Source organism: Pomacea canaliculata, linkage group LG1 (assembly GCF_003073045.1).
Source record: "Pomacea canaliculata isolate SZHN2017 linkage group LG1, ASM307304v1, whole genome shotgun sequence".
Lineage (NCBI taxonomy): Eukaryota > Metazoa > Mollusca > Gastropoda > Architaenioglossa > Ampullariidae > Pomacea > Pomacea canaliculata.
In genome coordinates this window covers 28,756,780-28,772,406 of record NC_037590.1, presented here as the reverse complement: position 1 = coordinate 28,772,406, position 15,627 = coordinate 28,756,780, and the positions used below count along the sequence as shown (strand labels likewise).

The following is a 15,627-nucleotide window of genomic DNA, read 5'->3' as shown; positions in this document are numbered from 1 at the left end:
TCCATTTGCCTGATGGCTCTTTTGAGCTATTGCTCATCTGCAAGAGCACAAAGGACAGGTGCTAGCCATTTCTAGGGTATGAACGACTGTGGTTAGGCCGCCCACCATACAATTTCTACAGGAGCCCCTGAAATTGTCAAGTTCAAAAATTTGTTAAACAAGATTTTTTTTTTTTTTAAATTCTGAGTAATGGAAAACATTAAAGATGCTTTAGAGAGAAAAAGACTAAACAATTTACAACACTAAAGTTTAAGAATTAGTTGTTGTAGATCTCATATTAAAGGCATATGATAAAAAGTTTATTTAGAAAATAGATTCCACTGGCACCAATGGGAATTGGCAGATGCCCGGTAAATGTAGTTTGTGTGGGTACTCAGTAAGGTAGTGAGTTTACTGGGTAGACATTGTATCAGGATCACCAGTCTGAGCTTACATTTCCACCAGAAATGGATTTCAACTTGTCTAAAATATTTTTTGGGCCAGTTGCTCAAGTTTTAGTTAATGGAGAGTCTGCTGTAGTATTTAAGTCGCCAGCCTGAGTGAGTCATGTATCATGCCTCCTTTTAGCAGTTAACTGGGAAAAATCGTCTGCCAGCAGTCCAGAGATATTAGTTCCTGATTTAATGATGAAATGAATCCTGACTAAAAATAAATTTTGCACTTGGGTTCACAGTTGAGTAACAGTCACTTGTCAAGGTAAACAACAGATGAAGGAACAATCACACAACCATTAACAACAGTATCTTTGACCTGTTTTAAGGAAATTCCCACTGAAAGTTGTAACAAGCACAATGCTGATATTGTTGACGTAGGTTAGTTTGCACATACTTCAAAAATAATTGTTGACCCATTCTAGACAAATGATTGTCAGTCTGGATATTACAGCAAACTATAGTTTTAGTTTATTCCTTGTTGCTCCTTTGAGGGGCATAAGGCCGCAACAAAACCTTGCCAGTGGACCCGGTTTTGGGCAGCCCCTTCAGTTGGGCCCATGTGGTTCCAATGTCCTTTGCCTCGCTCTCTACTGTTCTTTTCCAAGTCTGGTTTGGTCTCCTAACTGTCCTCTTCCCCTGAGGGTTCCAGTCAAGTCCCTGCCTGGCAATGGTGTCAGCTGGTTTGCGCAGGGTGTGTCCTATCCAGCCCCATTTGCACTTTTTGATGTCTTGGTTAGTGGCATTCTGGTTGGTTCAGCAAACTATGATCTGGGTTAAACTAAAGTAGTCCATGTAACATGCCTCATAAAAATGAAAACTCTAAATTATTCTCAATCAAGCTACATTTTTAATTTCATCTCCCATGACCCAAACTGAAATTCACAAGTTGATGAAAGCAGAACCTCTGTACAATGTTTCCTAAACTATAAATATATAGTGTTCAAAATAATGCATGATTTCAGAAAAACAAAAAACAAAAAACAAACTGATTCCAGTAAACTGTTATATTAACTTAAATACCGACAATGAGCTGCAGCTTAAGAAACTCATCTTTTTAAAAAAAAAATAAAACAACAAAAACATTACAAATGTTGCACACAGACATGTACACATTTCATTCATGCTCAGCTTAAACAGCTGCTCTCTCCTAATGAAATCATAAGTAATCAAAATAAGAGATCGCTTGTCAAATAGTTGTGGGAGAGATCATGCAGATCAATCAGTCAGATTGCAGTCTGATGGAAATCCTTGGTTCAGGACATTTAAAGTAGATGTACAGAGGCACAGACCAATATTGTCGAAGTAATGATGAAATCTGCAAAAGAAAAATGTAAGTATTTTTTTAAGGTGCAACATAAAGAAAACATGAGCTTAAAATGTATTCAGACAAAGGAGGAAACGAAAGCACTGACTTTCAAAATGGGAGATAAAAACTGACCTGCGCTTAGCCTTGGCAATCTGACGGCAATGCTCTGCCTGGCCAATTGTGCGAAGCATGGGCAGGTAATCCAGACTGATGGAGCTCAAGCAGTGGAAGCTAGTTAAGGGCAAGTTACTCACAACACTGTGAAATGCAGTTTTGTATGGCTCTGGCACACTGAAACAAAGTAAAACAGAAAAAAAAAAAAAAAGCAATTTGTTACCTATATTATTCTTAAATTTGGCCCGTAAAATAACCATGTGATGCCCCTAAATGAGACAGAACCAATACCCAAGATAACTGAGTGAAACAAAACCAGCTAGACACCCTTCAACTGAGGCCAATACCATTCAAACACCCACTAAACCCCCATCACAAAGCTGTAGAGCTGAAGGGACTAAACATAATGCACAACCAATAACTTAGAGTTGTAAATTTCATGTTGACTAATAAATCTCGGCAACATTTTCAAATGATTTTATAAACTTTCAGTCACAAGGTATTATTTTAAAGGTTAGAAAATGGAGATTACAACAAGAGAGGATTCAGACTTACTGAGGCAGCCATTCCACACTTTCTTAGTACATAAATACATCCTGCATAGTTGGTATTTAGAAAAACAAAAGCACCACGGCAGATGACAGTGAGCTGTTATAACTACAGGCCAATGCAATTCTCAAAGAAAAGGAGGAAGAGGAAAAGTACAGGAGATTGAAAGAAAGAAGAGGTTTTTAATGCTCAGTTCAAGTTTAGTAAAACCATACCAAAAATGTTTATCTTTATATTGCACTATTGTCTCGTGGAATCCCAAATTTCCAGACAGTGGGAGGTAACAGCGCTCAGGAAGATTGTCACTATCACTTGTTTTTTCCCATTCAGCAACATCTTCTTTCACAGACTGCAACAATTGCCTGGCACTCCTCACTTCGATCTCAGCTTGCATGAGCAGCCCAGCTTCAAGCTTCTCATCAGCCTGCACCGATGGAACACTGTCATCCATTCCTGGCAACAATGCCCACCGCTCACCAGCAGCCAAATTTGTTTGCTGTTTTTGTGAGCAGTGCATAGTGTCTGCCATGGAGATAGCATCATAGTACTGAGCAAAGCTTCTGAGGACACGAGAACACAGAGAGTTGCCATGCCTATCTGCCTTTGTTTCTTCTTCTCCTGAACATCTTGTTACTGGTGTAAGCAGTGGGTCATCACCAGCATGACAGGAAGACACAAGAACAGTGTTACAGCTGTTGCTTTCACCATCAGAGCCCTCACTGTCAACAAGACTCTCCATACGAATTCTTTTTCTCAAAGGCTGTTTAGCTGGAATCAGTTGTGGAGTCCATTGGCTAGGAAGTTTTATTGTTGGCAAAGGAAGCACACTGAACAAACTAAACTGCAGAAAGTCTATGTGTTGCGCTTTCAGCTCTAAGTGATGCCTGGCAAGGTCTGATACAGCTTCTTCACTGTAGGCATTCTGAAAGCAGATTAAGATAATCTAAACCAAAGAAATGATGTGGACATTTTTCCACGAAACAGAGAAAACCACATAGATATTCATCATCTGATATCACTTCATATCTTAGAAATCTTGTTACAAATAGCAAAATATTAATAGGTTACAAACAGATCTGTTTTAAGCTCCAAAACACAGACACAGGACAAACGTGATTACTGACCTTCATTCGGTCCACAAATAATAATTGTACATCCGAAGGCAAGCCCAGCATACTTTCACACAGATTGAGATGAACTGCCGGCAGTGTGCTGGCACCTGCTACTTCCAAAGCTGCTATGGATGCACCAATGCTATCACATGATGCCTTTGTATGAAGTGTTGCATTGGGTAGTCCAGCAGTGCAATCGCCTTCCTCTTCATCCAGTACTCTATGCACTGTCTTCCTGACACGTCTTAAACATACAAAATCATCATCATCAGTGCTGTCTTGTGAATCTTTTAAAGATGCTGGTCCAGAGACTGCTTGTTTTAAAGATGCTGTTTCTTTTGTGCAGTCTTTCTCATCCTTAAATTTGGGTTTGGTACAGACAGACTGGGTTCTGGTGCTGGTTCCACCTCTGGACAGAACCAAAAACTGCAGAGTGAGGAGAGCACGACGCACATCTCCTGTACAAGCTGAAGCCAGGGCTTGAATGTCTTTGGCACAAGTTCGAATGCCTGCTGCTAGGCATGCTGACTGCAGGTAGCTGGTCATACACATCTGGACAGAAACGTGTCATTTTTCAGCCCATTCACTGTAATACTTAATTTAACAAAATAATTATAGTATTCTAGGTTTAAAAAAAACAAACTGTTGTGCTGACTATAAAAGACAAACGGGCAGGATAACAGGAATATTTTCTTTGCAATGAATGTCTTCCCCACTCTCTAAAAGTAAGGAAAAAAGTGATTTAAATCTTGCTACAAGCAACTGTTGGGTTATATTTCTTGTTTTGTTTTTGTACAACAAGAGACGATGACTGAAGTTAAGAGCAAGTCATTTCCCTGCTGAGCTTTTTACCACATCACATACTTTCTTTAATGTAATACAACCTGAAAAGACACTTTCCATCATTGAAACAAACTGATTAGGCACCAGAATTGGTCAGATAAAAGATAGACATAAATTAGCTGACAGGGCTAAAATTTGTCTCCAGTTACACAAACAACATATCAAAGTCAATCATGATTTTGAAATTTAGTTTTGGCATGTTACCAATAAGCTAAAAATGTTGATGAAAGCTTATATATGTGAGTGTGCAAGTTAGATCAAATATTTCTGAGTGCTCAAAAAGACACACCAGTGAAGGGGGCTTAAAGGTAAGCTGCTCGAATCTGGCTGTTATCTGTCTGCAGAAGCCAGGATCAGAAGCAGTCATGATGATAGGAATCTTGGTTGTGTGGATGAAATGTTGCACTGTTTGAAGGAAGCCACTATCTTCTTTAAATACAATGTCCACCTTTAGAAAAAACATAAAACTCAATAAGTTCAGACACACAAAGACTTTTGCAAAGCAATAGGTGTGAAGTGGTTTTCTAGACATATAAAGATAAGTACATCAGAGATTCCAACAGGCCAAAAAGTAACAAAATCAAGGGCATATTTCTTTACCACCATAAATAAAGGTGTCTACATATGAATAATTAGCATCAATAATTACGTTCGCACCTCATCAAACAGAATCAGTGAAGTGTTGCTCAGGTTCAGACAGCCAGCCAGATTTACTTCCTGTAGTTCTACCTGCACATCTATGGCCTGTTTGGGAGCTTTGTCTCTTCCACTTTCGCCTCGTAGCTTTTTCGGTGTAGTTTTTGGAGAACCTGATAAAGCACAATGACCATGGTGTGTTTTATTCAGAGCCAGCAGCTTTTTACATTAGTCTTTGTTATTCAACAATCAAATTTACCAAATACTGTCTCATTCCCAAAGTAACACACACATTTGGTACACTCAACAGTGACCCTCGCTAGAGAGCGATACTCAACAACTCCAAACTAGGAACATACCTGCACAATCTCGTTTTCGCTTTTGTGGAGTTCTGCTTGCAGAAGTCTTTGCGCTTCTGCTTTGAGTGACAGAACATTCTGCTCCGTTTGTGGAAAACACAGCAAAGGATTTACCTAGGGAAGCCTTTTCTTTTTCACAGCGTGAAAGTTTTGTTTCCTTTGAAATAGTTTGTGCTGAAATCAATAAACCAATCATTATCATATTTCCTGCACCAATGGAGCACTGTCATCCATTCCCGGCAACAATGCCTTACACTGACCAGCAGCCAAATTTGTTTGCTGTCTTTGTAAGCAAAGCATGGTGACAGCAATACAGGTGGAATTGACATACAATCCACACTATCATATACACTGACTGTTGTATATGCATAATATTGAAACAAATCAGCTGCAAACTGTCTCATTTTTTGTTTTCATAATTCTTGATTGTCGATAGTTCAAAAATTAGGTGTGAGTTTGGTAACAGATTATTTTATAATTTACAAAATGTAACAGTTCAGTTTTTCAAGCTTCTTGCCCCATATCCTTTTAAATGCAGCGGTCCGGTGGCCCAACGGTTAACGCCTGTCACCAATACAGTGAAGGTTGGCTGCCCAGAGTTCATTTCTCATCTCGGGCACGCTGTTCTCTCTCTGCACGTGGCATCTGTTTACAGGGCTGGCTGCTTTCCGTAATATAGCCTCAGTTGCTGGCACGGCGTAAAACAACCCCCCCCCCAATATCCTTTTAAAATTCATAAAAATTTCCTTGCTTCCCCTGGAACATCAAAGCTTATAAAATACTGATTCTTTTAGCAAGATTCTGCAATGAGAAAGCTTTTAAATGACTTGTTGATGCACAGAAAGGTAAAAGGTAAAGTTCATCCCATATTTTTCTTTTTTTAAGAATTCTTGACATCTAGGTTGATTGGAGAAAGTTTGTGGCACCACATGGATATCAAACTGACATGCCTCTTGGTTTGGCCATCTGCTTTCCTTATCTGAAGAAAGGGTAGTAACTGAAAATGTGGAAGATCTTTTGCGAAGAGAAAGTGTTATATGGAGGTAAAAGCTAACCTGTGACTTGGAGACTGGTAAGCAGTTGAAGAGGAGGAGGGTGCCGAGTGGTTCTATTCTTTTTCTGGGCCACTTGGTGAGACTGGGTCGCCTCTTGAACTTGAGCTAAGATGTGCTTACCAAGTCGAGATGATGATGCATTTACTTCAAATACCTGAAACCCATATAAAAGTACACAGAAAGATAATTATATGTTAACACTACAAAATAATGTGTGTTTTGCACAAATACATTTATGATGCCAAAATAAATCTAGGCATATTGTGACAGCAGTGACTCAGTCCACACACCACAGCTTCGTCTGCTTCCCCAGGAAAATGAAAAATTACCTACCTTATAGCCGAGCTGCTGGGCTAAAGCATAAACAGCAGCTGTCTTGCCCACTCCATGTGGTCCAACAATCAACACAGTATTGCACAGCTGCCTGGCTTCATCATCACCATCGGAACTGTTCCATCACTGCTGCCATCATGTGCTGAAAACAGATAAAAATAGTAACATTTAGAACATTTTAAATCTCATTCTTTGCTTAAGCATCAACATAAATCCATATGCAGTAAAACCTTGGTTTTCATTGACTTCGGTCATCATCAATTTTGGTATTCGTCGATATTTTCCCATAAAAAAAATTTGTCTTGGTTTTCGTTGCTTGCCTTGGATTTTGTCAGTGTGCCCATGTGAACTTGATACTAATTTTGAGAAAACAGAGCGACCCACGCGTTCTCCTACTTAGTGTGGCATTGTTTCTTGTTATGTGAGCATCTCCCTCTGCATCGAGCTAAACAATACCATTGCTTCCAACAGTTTTCAGGCTTTTTTAAATTGATTGCGAGTGCTAATACTAAAATCACATGTATTTAAATTTTCGGTCTATTGAGTGCAACTATTTATAAGCTGCGCCCACTGAATTCAACAATTTTTTTTTGTCACAGATAAGCTACAAATGTATACAACTTGAAAGCTACGTTGTAGACAATTCGTCTTGTTTTCAGCACGATGAGGGTGTGTACTTCAGCAACTGATCTGAATGCTTCAATTGTATGTGCCTTTCATTTTAAAATGTGAACCATTAACACTGTAACAAACGAACAGTTAACACTTTAATAATGAGGTCATAAAAAAATTAATCACAATATGAAAAATCCACAAACAAGCCGGATCGCTGTTTAAGCCGCAGGGTTTAAAGCTGGGGAAAAAAGTCATGGTTTATATAGTCTGAAACTTACGGTAAGTGATTACTGCATATACAGCATTTGGTGTAATGCGTTTTTCAGTTTCACACGTAAGATAAAATCACATGCTCAAATCTCCTTGTCCGTTAGGTGTTTTCTTTGCTAACAAGTTAACCCTTTCCTTTTAGCTCCATCATGGGACCTAAGAAAGTTTCCAGAGCCAGCAGCTCTTTACATTAGTCTTTTATATTCATTTTATTTCAATTTCTTATTGCTTTCAGTTTCAAACCTTAATTACTCTTTATAAAATGTGTTTGGTTATGTATTTCGGAGTGTCTAGATGAATTGGATTTACAGTAATTCCCATGGAAATAATTGCTTTGGTTTTTGTCGGTTTCGGATTTTGCCTAGTGTCTTGGATGGATTATTGATAAAACTGAGGTTAAACTGCATTCCAGAATAAGGTTAAATGATGCCTCTTTGAACAGGCCCAGTCTTTGGTACAAAAACCGTACAACTACAATTTTTTTACCTGCTTCGCTTTGTATTAACTGCTTCCACTCTTCAAGCCATTCATAAAGACGCTGAATGCTGCTCTTGTTGCCAATCAAATGGACTGCTTGAGCAGGTTGTAAAATTTCTGTCCAGTGCTGACTATAATTGTCTGAATAAAAAAAAAAATATTTTATTATATTTCTGAGGAGTTTTAAGCACTGATTTTGAGTACATTAAGAGCAGGAAAGGAGAAAAACCCCCAAAGATAATTTAAATTTATTCTCCGATATCTTTTCATCATGACAATATTTAGGTTACAAGCAAAACATTGAAAATATAAAGTTATAATGAACGTCTGAAACTTGCTAGCTAGATTGTGGCCAGAGATGAAGGTGTATGCCTAGAAATAACATACTGTAAACTTAAACAGCTGTAACACACCTTTGTCAGAATGACCGTCTTCAACCCCAGTGCCCATCTCCAATAGCAAAACATCAGAGTCACTGGATATATTATTTGTTGACATGTCTGATCCAATGGCGTCTATCTTTGAATCTGTCATAAAATAAAAGCTGTGGATATATTTTTACATTTGTATTGGGAAGGAGAAGGGGGAAGGGAGTGAAAGCCTAATATCCAACAATTAGAAATAAACAGCACTACACAGTTAACAAAAGGCAATTTTAGAATGGCAAAATAAGAGTTACAAATGATGGAAAAATATAACTAAGACAGATTATTAAAAACTTTTAATCTGTTTAGCTTCCCTCCCTGCTCTCATGGATGTATAGGGTGAGAAAAAGAGAGAAAAGGGGATGAGGCACCCAAAAACCCCAAAATAAGCAAAACACTTTTAGATTCCAGACTGTTACACTATCATTATTAGCCAACCAGTAGACTGACTATACAAGAATGTGTTTAATAAAATAAACAATATAACATTCTCAGGTGAACACCACACCTTCTGTACAGTTTGGCTTACTGCCATCACCAGCAAACAGAGTTTTGAACCTATCAAACATTGAAGTTATGGCAGTGTTGGGGTAAGTTTGTTGCAGTTCTTGCACCAGAGCTTCTTCCTGCTCAGCGTTGGATAAATTCCAGTTAGCAGGTGTCTATACAAAAAAGAAATTGAAAGTTCATTAATTTGCTCTTATCAGTTCTGTTACAGGAACAGCAGAAATATTTTATGTTAATCATAAAATATCATCAAAGGTATCAAAATTATAATTTCCAATTCCACAGGTCATATCTACGTTGAAGATATAAGCTCTCAGCTACCCAGCCAAGTGTGCACTTCTCTCTCTGTCACTCACATTCAATTTATCATATGACACTCACATATGTTCACTAAAACTATACAAAAAATTTCACCAACTTTCATGAAACATTTTTCTGCTTTAGCATGGGGGTAGATGGCCACTGTAGCCTACTCCACGAAAAGTCAATGTCCTTCTCATCCAGATCAAAATATTCTGCTTGGAGTTGAAGCTTATCCTTTTGATGTACCAAATGCCAAACATCTAACTGGCAATCTACTAGGGCTGCTGAAGTCTTTTGCTGTACATGACTTAATTCTGGCCAAGGTGCATATTCTGATGCCACAGCACTGGCTATGGAGGATGCTGAAGTCTGATAACGAAGCTCTGATGGCACACCACTCATGAGAAACTCTCGCCGCCTCCGCTGAACTTCAGCATCTTCATGCTGAACTCTTTCAGACTTGCTTCCACATTCCTTTTCTTGGAAAATATTGGAGCAAGTTTGGTAACAGCTGTAAGAAGAAAAATTTAAAGTGGCATCACCCAGTTGATCGTTTCAGGTCTTATTCTTCTTTTATCCCCTTCAGTGGTTAAAAACTGAGTGTAGTTGTCTGCTGCCCATTTTTGGGAGACAGGTATGATAAAGAATTTATTTGCCAAGGGACATTACAGTAGCAATTCTGACTTGATGATAGAAGCCACTTATTTGACAAATATCACACCCACAACACTACAACTGTTGTTTACACCTCCCTAGCTCTACAAAAAATATTCCTCCAAATAAGTATGCAAGTACACAAGTAAACAGTATGCTATATTAATAAAATATATTAAAAGCAGCAACTTTTAGTACATGACTACAGTATACATTTAATTTTTGAAAGGTAAATATTGTTTCACGCTATATCTGCTTCATAAATTAAGTACAAAATGCAGAACAGAATTATCTAGTTTCCCGTTAGTTTTATAACACACATATGCATGCATGCATGCATGCAGACTAGTACTAAGGCAATTACCAGCTTTCTTTGGACTCTCTTGACATACAGGTTTCTTGGATGATGATTTCAGAGCACTAGGTTTCCTTGAACATCTTCTAGGTGACCAATCCATTACTTCTTCATCAGAGCATGATAGCACTTCGCAGTGTAAGTTGTGTTCCTGAGTCTTTTGTGATTGCAAGCCTACACTTTGTCTTCTTTCTAAGCCATCAGTCACATTACTTTTCTCAGAAAGCTTCTTTTCATCATCTGTTGTTGAGATCTCCACCTTCTGTTTTGGTAACTTCGCATTCTGAGTATGTTTAACCTGTTTACTCTGGTGTCTGGCTCTCTGAAGCAGCTCCTGTGCCCTAGCTTGTGCCATGGTGCTAGCCTGCCAATATACAGCAAATCACTCATTAGACATTAATGAATTAATACAGAAATTACAAGTTGTCAAACATACTTAAAAAATACAAGGAGAAGAAATAAACTTTCATAGCTAATTTAATGCTATTCAAAACAAAATGATTTAAATTCAATCAAAGAATTCCTTCCCATGTCTCTAGGTCCAAGCAAAATTTTTGTTCTTAATACCTGGATTTAACAAAGAATGAATAGTTTCATGAATATTCTGAATTTTATATACTTAAATATATTAATATTATATATATTAAATATTTCAAAACAGAAAGACTAATATCACAAGTTCAAGGTAGACAACACAGAAACCTACAAGATTTAATAAAAATTTGGCACAGTACTTTTATACAAATTAAGTGCCCTGTTAAGTATGAATAGGTCATGTCAAATAAAAAAAGTCACAGGTTACTCTCTCACCTACAGCATTTCCTCTAAAAATACACAGGTAAATTTATTTAAAATGTAAATAAAGGTAAAGTTAAAAAAAAAAATCTTCAAAAATCAGTTGACATTTTCACAGAGCAGATAAAAATATATGCACAAATTAATACTGATCTAAATTTTCTAAACATTTCATCTCCTGCTATGTGTCAGATGTTAAAAATATAAGTTTCTTATAAATATAAATATACTTTAAAAGGAATCTTACCCTTCTTGATCGAGGAGTGAATTCCTTTATATCACCTTCCAAGCCACTGCAGTCTCTGTAAATAAAAGAAGGAAAACAGAAAACAATAGGAAAAAAAAAAAGTTTACCTGCAACCACTTCTTTTACGTCATATGCATATGTACACTTAAATGTACAATGTGCACAAAATGCTGGCATATCAAATTACGCTTTACATAAGTGGCCCACTGACATTTTGTAATTATCTCATGTTTGTACAGGTGTGTGTATATATATTTTCAAAGAAATGAAATGTAAAATAACAATAGAAGAATGAAGAGCAGTTAAAAAAAAAAACCCCAAGAGGAGGTATGACATCAGATCCTCATTGGACAAGTAACAACATGAACCATAAATCCACCCCATTAATAACAGAAACAGCACCACTGTGTTCTATGCATATACTATCAAGTCTGAGTAATGATTAGGGATAGCTGGTTATAAAATGTTTTGCTCCAGCTCTCAAAGCAGACCATGACATAGAAATAAATGACCTTTCATACATTTACTTCTGTACCAATCTGTGTATCAAATTCAAAGTTCTATACTGAAAAGATTTGGCAAGGGCAGATCCTTTTTAACATGTACCAGTGGTAGACACTAACCTTAGTTTAGAAAATGCATTTCCTTGACTTTGTTCATTCTCACCAGACCCCTTTTCCTCATTTGCAGCATTTGGAAACTGTGGAGTGTCTTTATCCTGCCTAAAGGATTTCTTCCTGTTTTTGTCAATCAGCTTTGCTGTCTCACAACAATCAGCATCAGCTGCCAGCGAAAAGCACTCAGCCTTGATCATTTTGAGGCCCCCATCCTTATTGAATTGTAATGTAGCTTGTGCCTTTTTCATCAAACCTCATTTTTTCTGCCTCCTGAATTATCCTGTGATGAATACTCAAAGCTATTCTTATCACTTGTTTTACTCTCAATCACTCCTACTGCTTGTTCTTTTGTTGAAACTGGTTGTACAGAATCGCTGTGGTTGAAGTTTTCAACATCAATTGTTTCTGACCCAAGTAATATTATTTCACTTCCTGATGTGCATTTCTGCTTTGATTTAGCTCCTGATTGCCTGACTGTTGAAGACTTGGACAACTCTTTTCGAACTGATTTCAGAGATGATGGTTCACCATGTATATCAGCTACACTGTCACCATACTCTGTCTTGTCTCTTCCTCTGGTGTTTGACTTGACGATTTTGGGTGTCTTTGAAAAATAATTTAAAAGAGACAATGTTGATGCCTTTTTCACATTACAGGGCTTGAACGGTCATCAGCTTCTGGTTGTGTCAATGTCTCAGACACAGTGATGGCATTGTTTTCATTTGTCTCAAACGATGCACCTATGCTTTTTAAATATTCTTCATAAGTCATTTCTAAAATATCTTTACCATGTAGTGACAAATCACTATCATCACGTTCTTGCTGACGCAAAGTTGGAGTCGCTTGATGGGAGAGAACAGGGGAGGATAAGGCCATCATTTCTTGATAGCTTTTCTTTGTCCTTGGCCTTAGGCTGCGCTTCTCACCATGCTCTTCTGGAGCAGAAGTCCCTTGTTTGCCGTTATCAGCATTTTCTTTGCAAGATGAAGCATTTTTAACTTCTTCTGCTAGGCACCTTTTGGCTACCTCACAGTTTTCACTTCTGTTTGTAGTAATCTTCTCTTTTTGATTTAATAAAGCTAACCGTTTAAATTCTTCATAGTCTATTTCTTGCGGCTTACTTGTCATTTTCTCAGCTACATCATCAACTATGCATTCTTTGTCATCTTTGTGTGCCTCTGCTGCTTCTGAAGATAATGAAGTTTGTGTACTGTTCACTGAGTGAAGGTTTGTACTTTTCCTGTTCTTTAGCTTACTTCTGTCTTTTGAAGATTTCTGTATTGCTGGTTGTTCCTGACATAGAGTGCTTTTTGTCTCTGTATGGTCTTCAGAGTCATTTGCACCTTGGTGATAACTAGAAAGACTGACTCTGCTACTGTTTGCTGTATTTGCTTGCATGGACTTCTCACAGGAAGAAGCAGCAGAGCCAATACTATGGGCGCTTCTTGGTGTGCTGGTACAAAATCCCAAGATGCCTTTTGCTTTTTTGCCACTGATAGGCCCCTCTTGAAAGTCTGATGTCTTGAAAAAGTCCACAATGGTTCGTTTTGGTGATATGGAAACATCTGCTGCCATTGAATTTTCTTGGCTTGCCTAAAACAAGAGAAAGAAGCATACTGAAAGATGTTTTAACTTCTTTAAATCATTCTATCAATAAAACTAAAACTGAAATACAGGCGGTCCTTGGGTTACCCAGTCCCGAGTTACGATGTTTCGTGGTTACATCTTCTATTTACTTGTTTCGACTTAAGTGGTTTTGCATCGTCAACGTCGTAATGCAAACTTTGTGTTCGTTATTAAGCATATTTTATATGTGTTTTTTGATAATTACTGGTTAGGATAGGATAAGTGCTCACAGTTTGTTATTTACGAACAGTTTGTACGTATGTTCCGACTTACAGCAAAAGTCGGTTTACGACGTGACAAGAGGAACGGAACGTTGTAAGTCGAAGACCACATGTATATTCATTTCACATGGTAATAAGCAGGAGCATCTAGCCCAACATTAGCATCAGCAAAAATTCATGGGTTTACTCATACTTTTTTTTTTTATCAAGCAAAACAAGCAAGTGAAATACACAAGATATGATTTTCATGAAACAGTATAATCAATAATTATAAAAGTATAATCTACCTGAATCCTCTATCAATCCTGAATTTAATGTCAAACAACATTAACTGAACCATGAAAATAACTAGTTTTAAAAACTGAACATAGCCTAACATTCATAAAGTTGTTCATAGTACAATCTAGGAACAATCTATCAGCAAAACTGTGACCATGCTGAAGTTTATAGCAAGCTGGCTGCACAGAGCTAATTAAATAGAAAAATATTCTCTGGTGACCAGTGACTCCTGCAACTAGTTCTGAAATCTTTCCCATTCACCTTAAGTACACTGTGCTACAACTATTTTCTTTGTTCACAGACTATTCCTGTAGCATTGTACATTTTTTTTTGTAACTGCTTTAATGTCAATACTGAATTGTCCACTGTATAGTCATTTTGTAGTTATTTAATTCCTTTAAATTTTAAACTCCAGACATATTGTACCTTCCCCCTTTTCTGTATCCTCCTAGAACTTGATAACTTTTTTTTTTTGAAAGCTTATTATAAACAAGCCCAATAAATTGGTAATTTAAATATCAATTATTATTAATGTCAATAACACCAAACATATTCATCTAATGTAGCATTACTATTTTATTATTCATAATCTAGTGATTCAGTTTTGTTGTGGTAAATGTTCTCACTGCATTTATTTCTCATAGCACGATGGAGTGAGAATGCAACTAGTCAGCCATCGTTAGTATTATTACGATGAAAAACAGTTGAGGATGCAGGATAGCAAAAGTATTTATGTCAGAAAATATGTTTGTATAATGTTTTCCTGATGCAGCAAAACATAATAGTACGTATGAGTCACTGTTCTAAACTGAAATCAGAAATACCCAAAGTTTCACCTGCTTGCAATCTACCATCACACATCGTACAGTGATCTGCGAATTCTCGTCTTTGACAAAATCCGAAATTGAAAATCAATAAATTCATATCTCTTATGTACTTACGAATTTAGGAAACTTTCAAAAGTACCTTATTAGATTTTTATAAGACCGTGTAATTTACAAGCGCTTTGGTCGAGCAGAGTTGGCGCGCAACAGAATACAATAACGACCTTGACCTTTTCTGTTACACCAGGTTAAAGTTTCGCACGTAAATTTTTGTAAAAAAGCAAAATATAGGAAATACAAAAGAATTTAGTTTAAAACATATGACCTTGATTTTTTCTTAGTTATCACTTTTAATTTTAGAATAAAACACAGAGACTTTTTCTAATTTTCGCATCACCAAGCAGACGACACAGGTTGCTACGGTTACGGACATAAATCTTAATAGTTTTTATCAAACGCATCTCCGTTATTCCCGCAGCAGTCATATGGTATATAAATAAAGACTTAAACTGACTGGGAAAATCTTCAGGAAGAGTAAACTTTTCATGCATACTCGTGCTTTAATGACATAATCTGTACTCCAGGTTAAACTGCTTCGAGAGCAGCCACTATAGATGGCCAAGATAAAACGTGAAATAAATATTTTAAAAAAGTATTCGGTTTGATCACAG

The 15,627-nt window shown here is 37.2% G+C and overlaps 1 protein-coding gene across 2 annotated transcripts; it reads right to left on the bottom strand.

Annotated features, from left to right (window-relative positions):
* Positions 1-1,264: 1,264 nt before the first annotated feature.
* On the bottom strand, positions 1,265-15,192 carry LOC112570245 (ATPase family AAA domain-containing protein 5-like). 2 transcript variants are annotated; one of them, XM_025248604.1, is made up of 17 exons: positions 15,099-15,192; positions 12,013-13,599; positions 11,390-11,444; positions 10,357-10,711; positions 9,454-9,849; positions 9,037-9,190; positions 8,517-8,630; positions 8,113-8,244; positions 6,742-6,883; positions 6,409-6,562; positions 5,354-5,527; positions 5,016-5,167; positions 4,648-4,806; positions 3,528-4,067; positions 2,619-3,325; positions 1,873-2,031; positions 1,265-1,749 (listed from the first exon to the last, which is right to left on the bottom strand). In XM_025248604.1, exons 13-17 carry the CDS (start codon positions 4,723-4,725, stop codon positions 1,650-1,652), a joined length of 1,584 nt encoding a protein of 527 aa, XP_025104389.1. In that variant the 5' UTR covers positions 4,726-4,806; positions 5,016-5,167; positions 5,354-5,527; positions 6,409-6,562; positions 6,742-6,883; positions 8,113-8,244; positions 8,517-8,630; positions 9,037-9,190; positions 9,454-9,849; positions 10,357-10,711; positions 11,390-11,444; positions 12,013-13,599; positions 15,099-15,192; the 3' UTR covers positions 1,265-1,649. The 2 variants fall into 2 exon arrangements, with proteins under 2 accessions (XP_025104389.1, XP_025104400.1); XM_025248615.1 differs by having other exon boundaries at positions 15,074-15,191.
* Positions 15,193-15,627: the final 435 nt, after the last annotated feature.

Bases quoted from the DNA above. Each gene is read 5' to 3' on its own strand.
- LOC112570245 (XM_025248604.1), bottom strand. From the start codon at position 4,725: ATGACTGCTTCTGATCCTGGCTTCTGCAGACAGATAACAGCCAGATTC. The intron at 4,068-4,647 runs GTGTGTCTTTTT...GTTTCTGTCCAG, and splicing joins CCTTTAAGCCCCCTTCACTG to ATGTGTATGACCAGCTACCT. The intron at 3,326-3,527 runs GTCAGTAATCAC...ATCTGCTTTCAG, and splicing joins TATTTGTGGACCGAATGAAG to AATGCCTACAGTGAAGAAGC.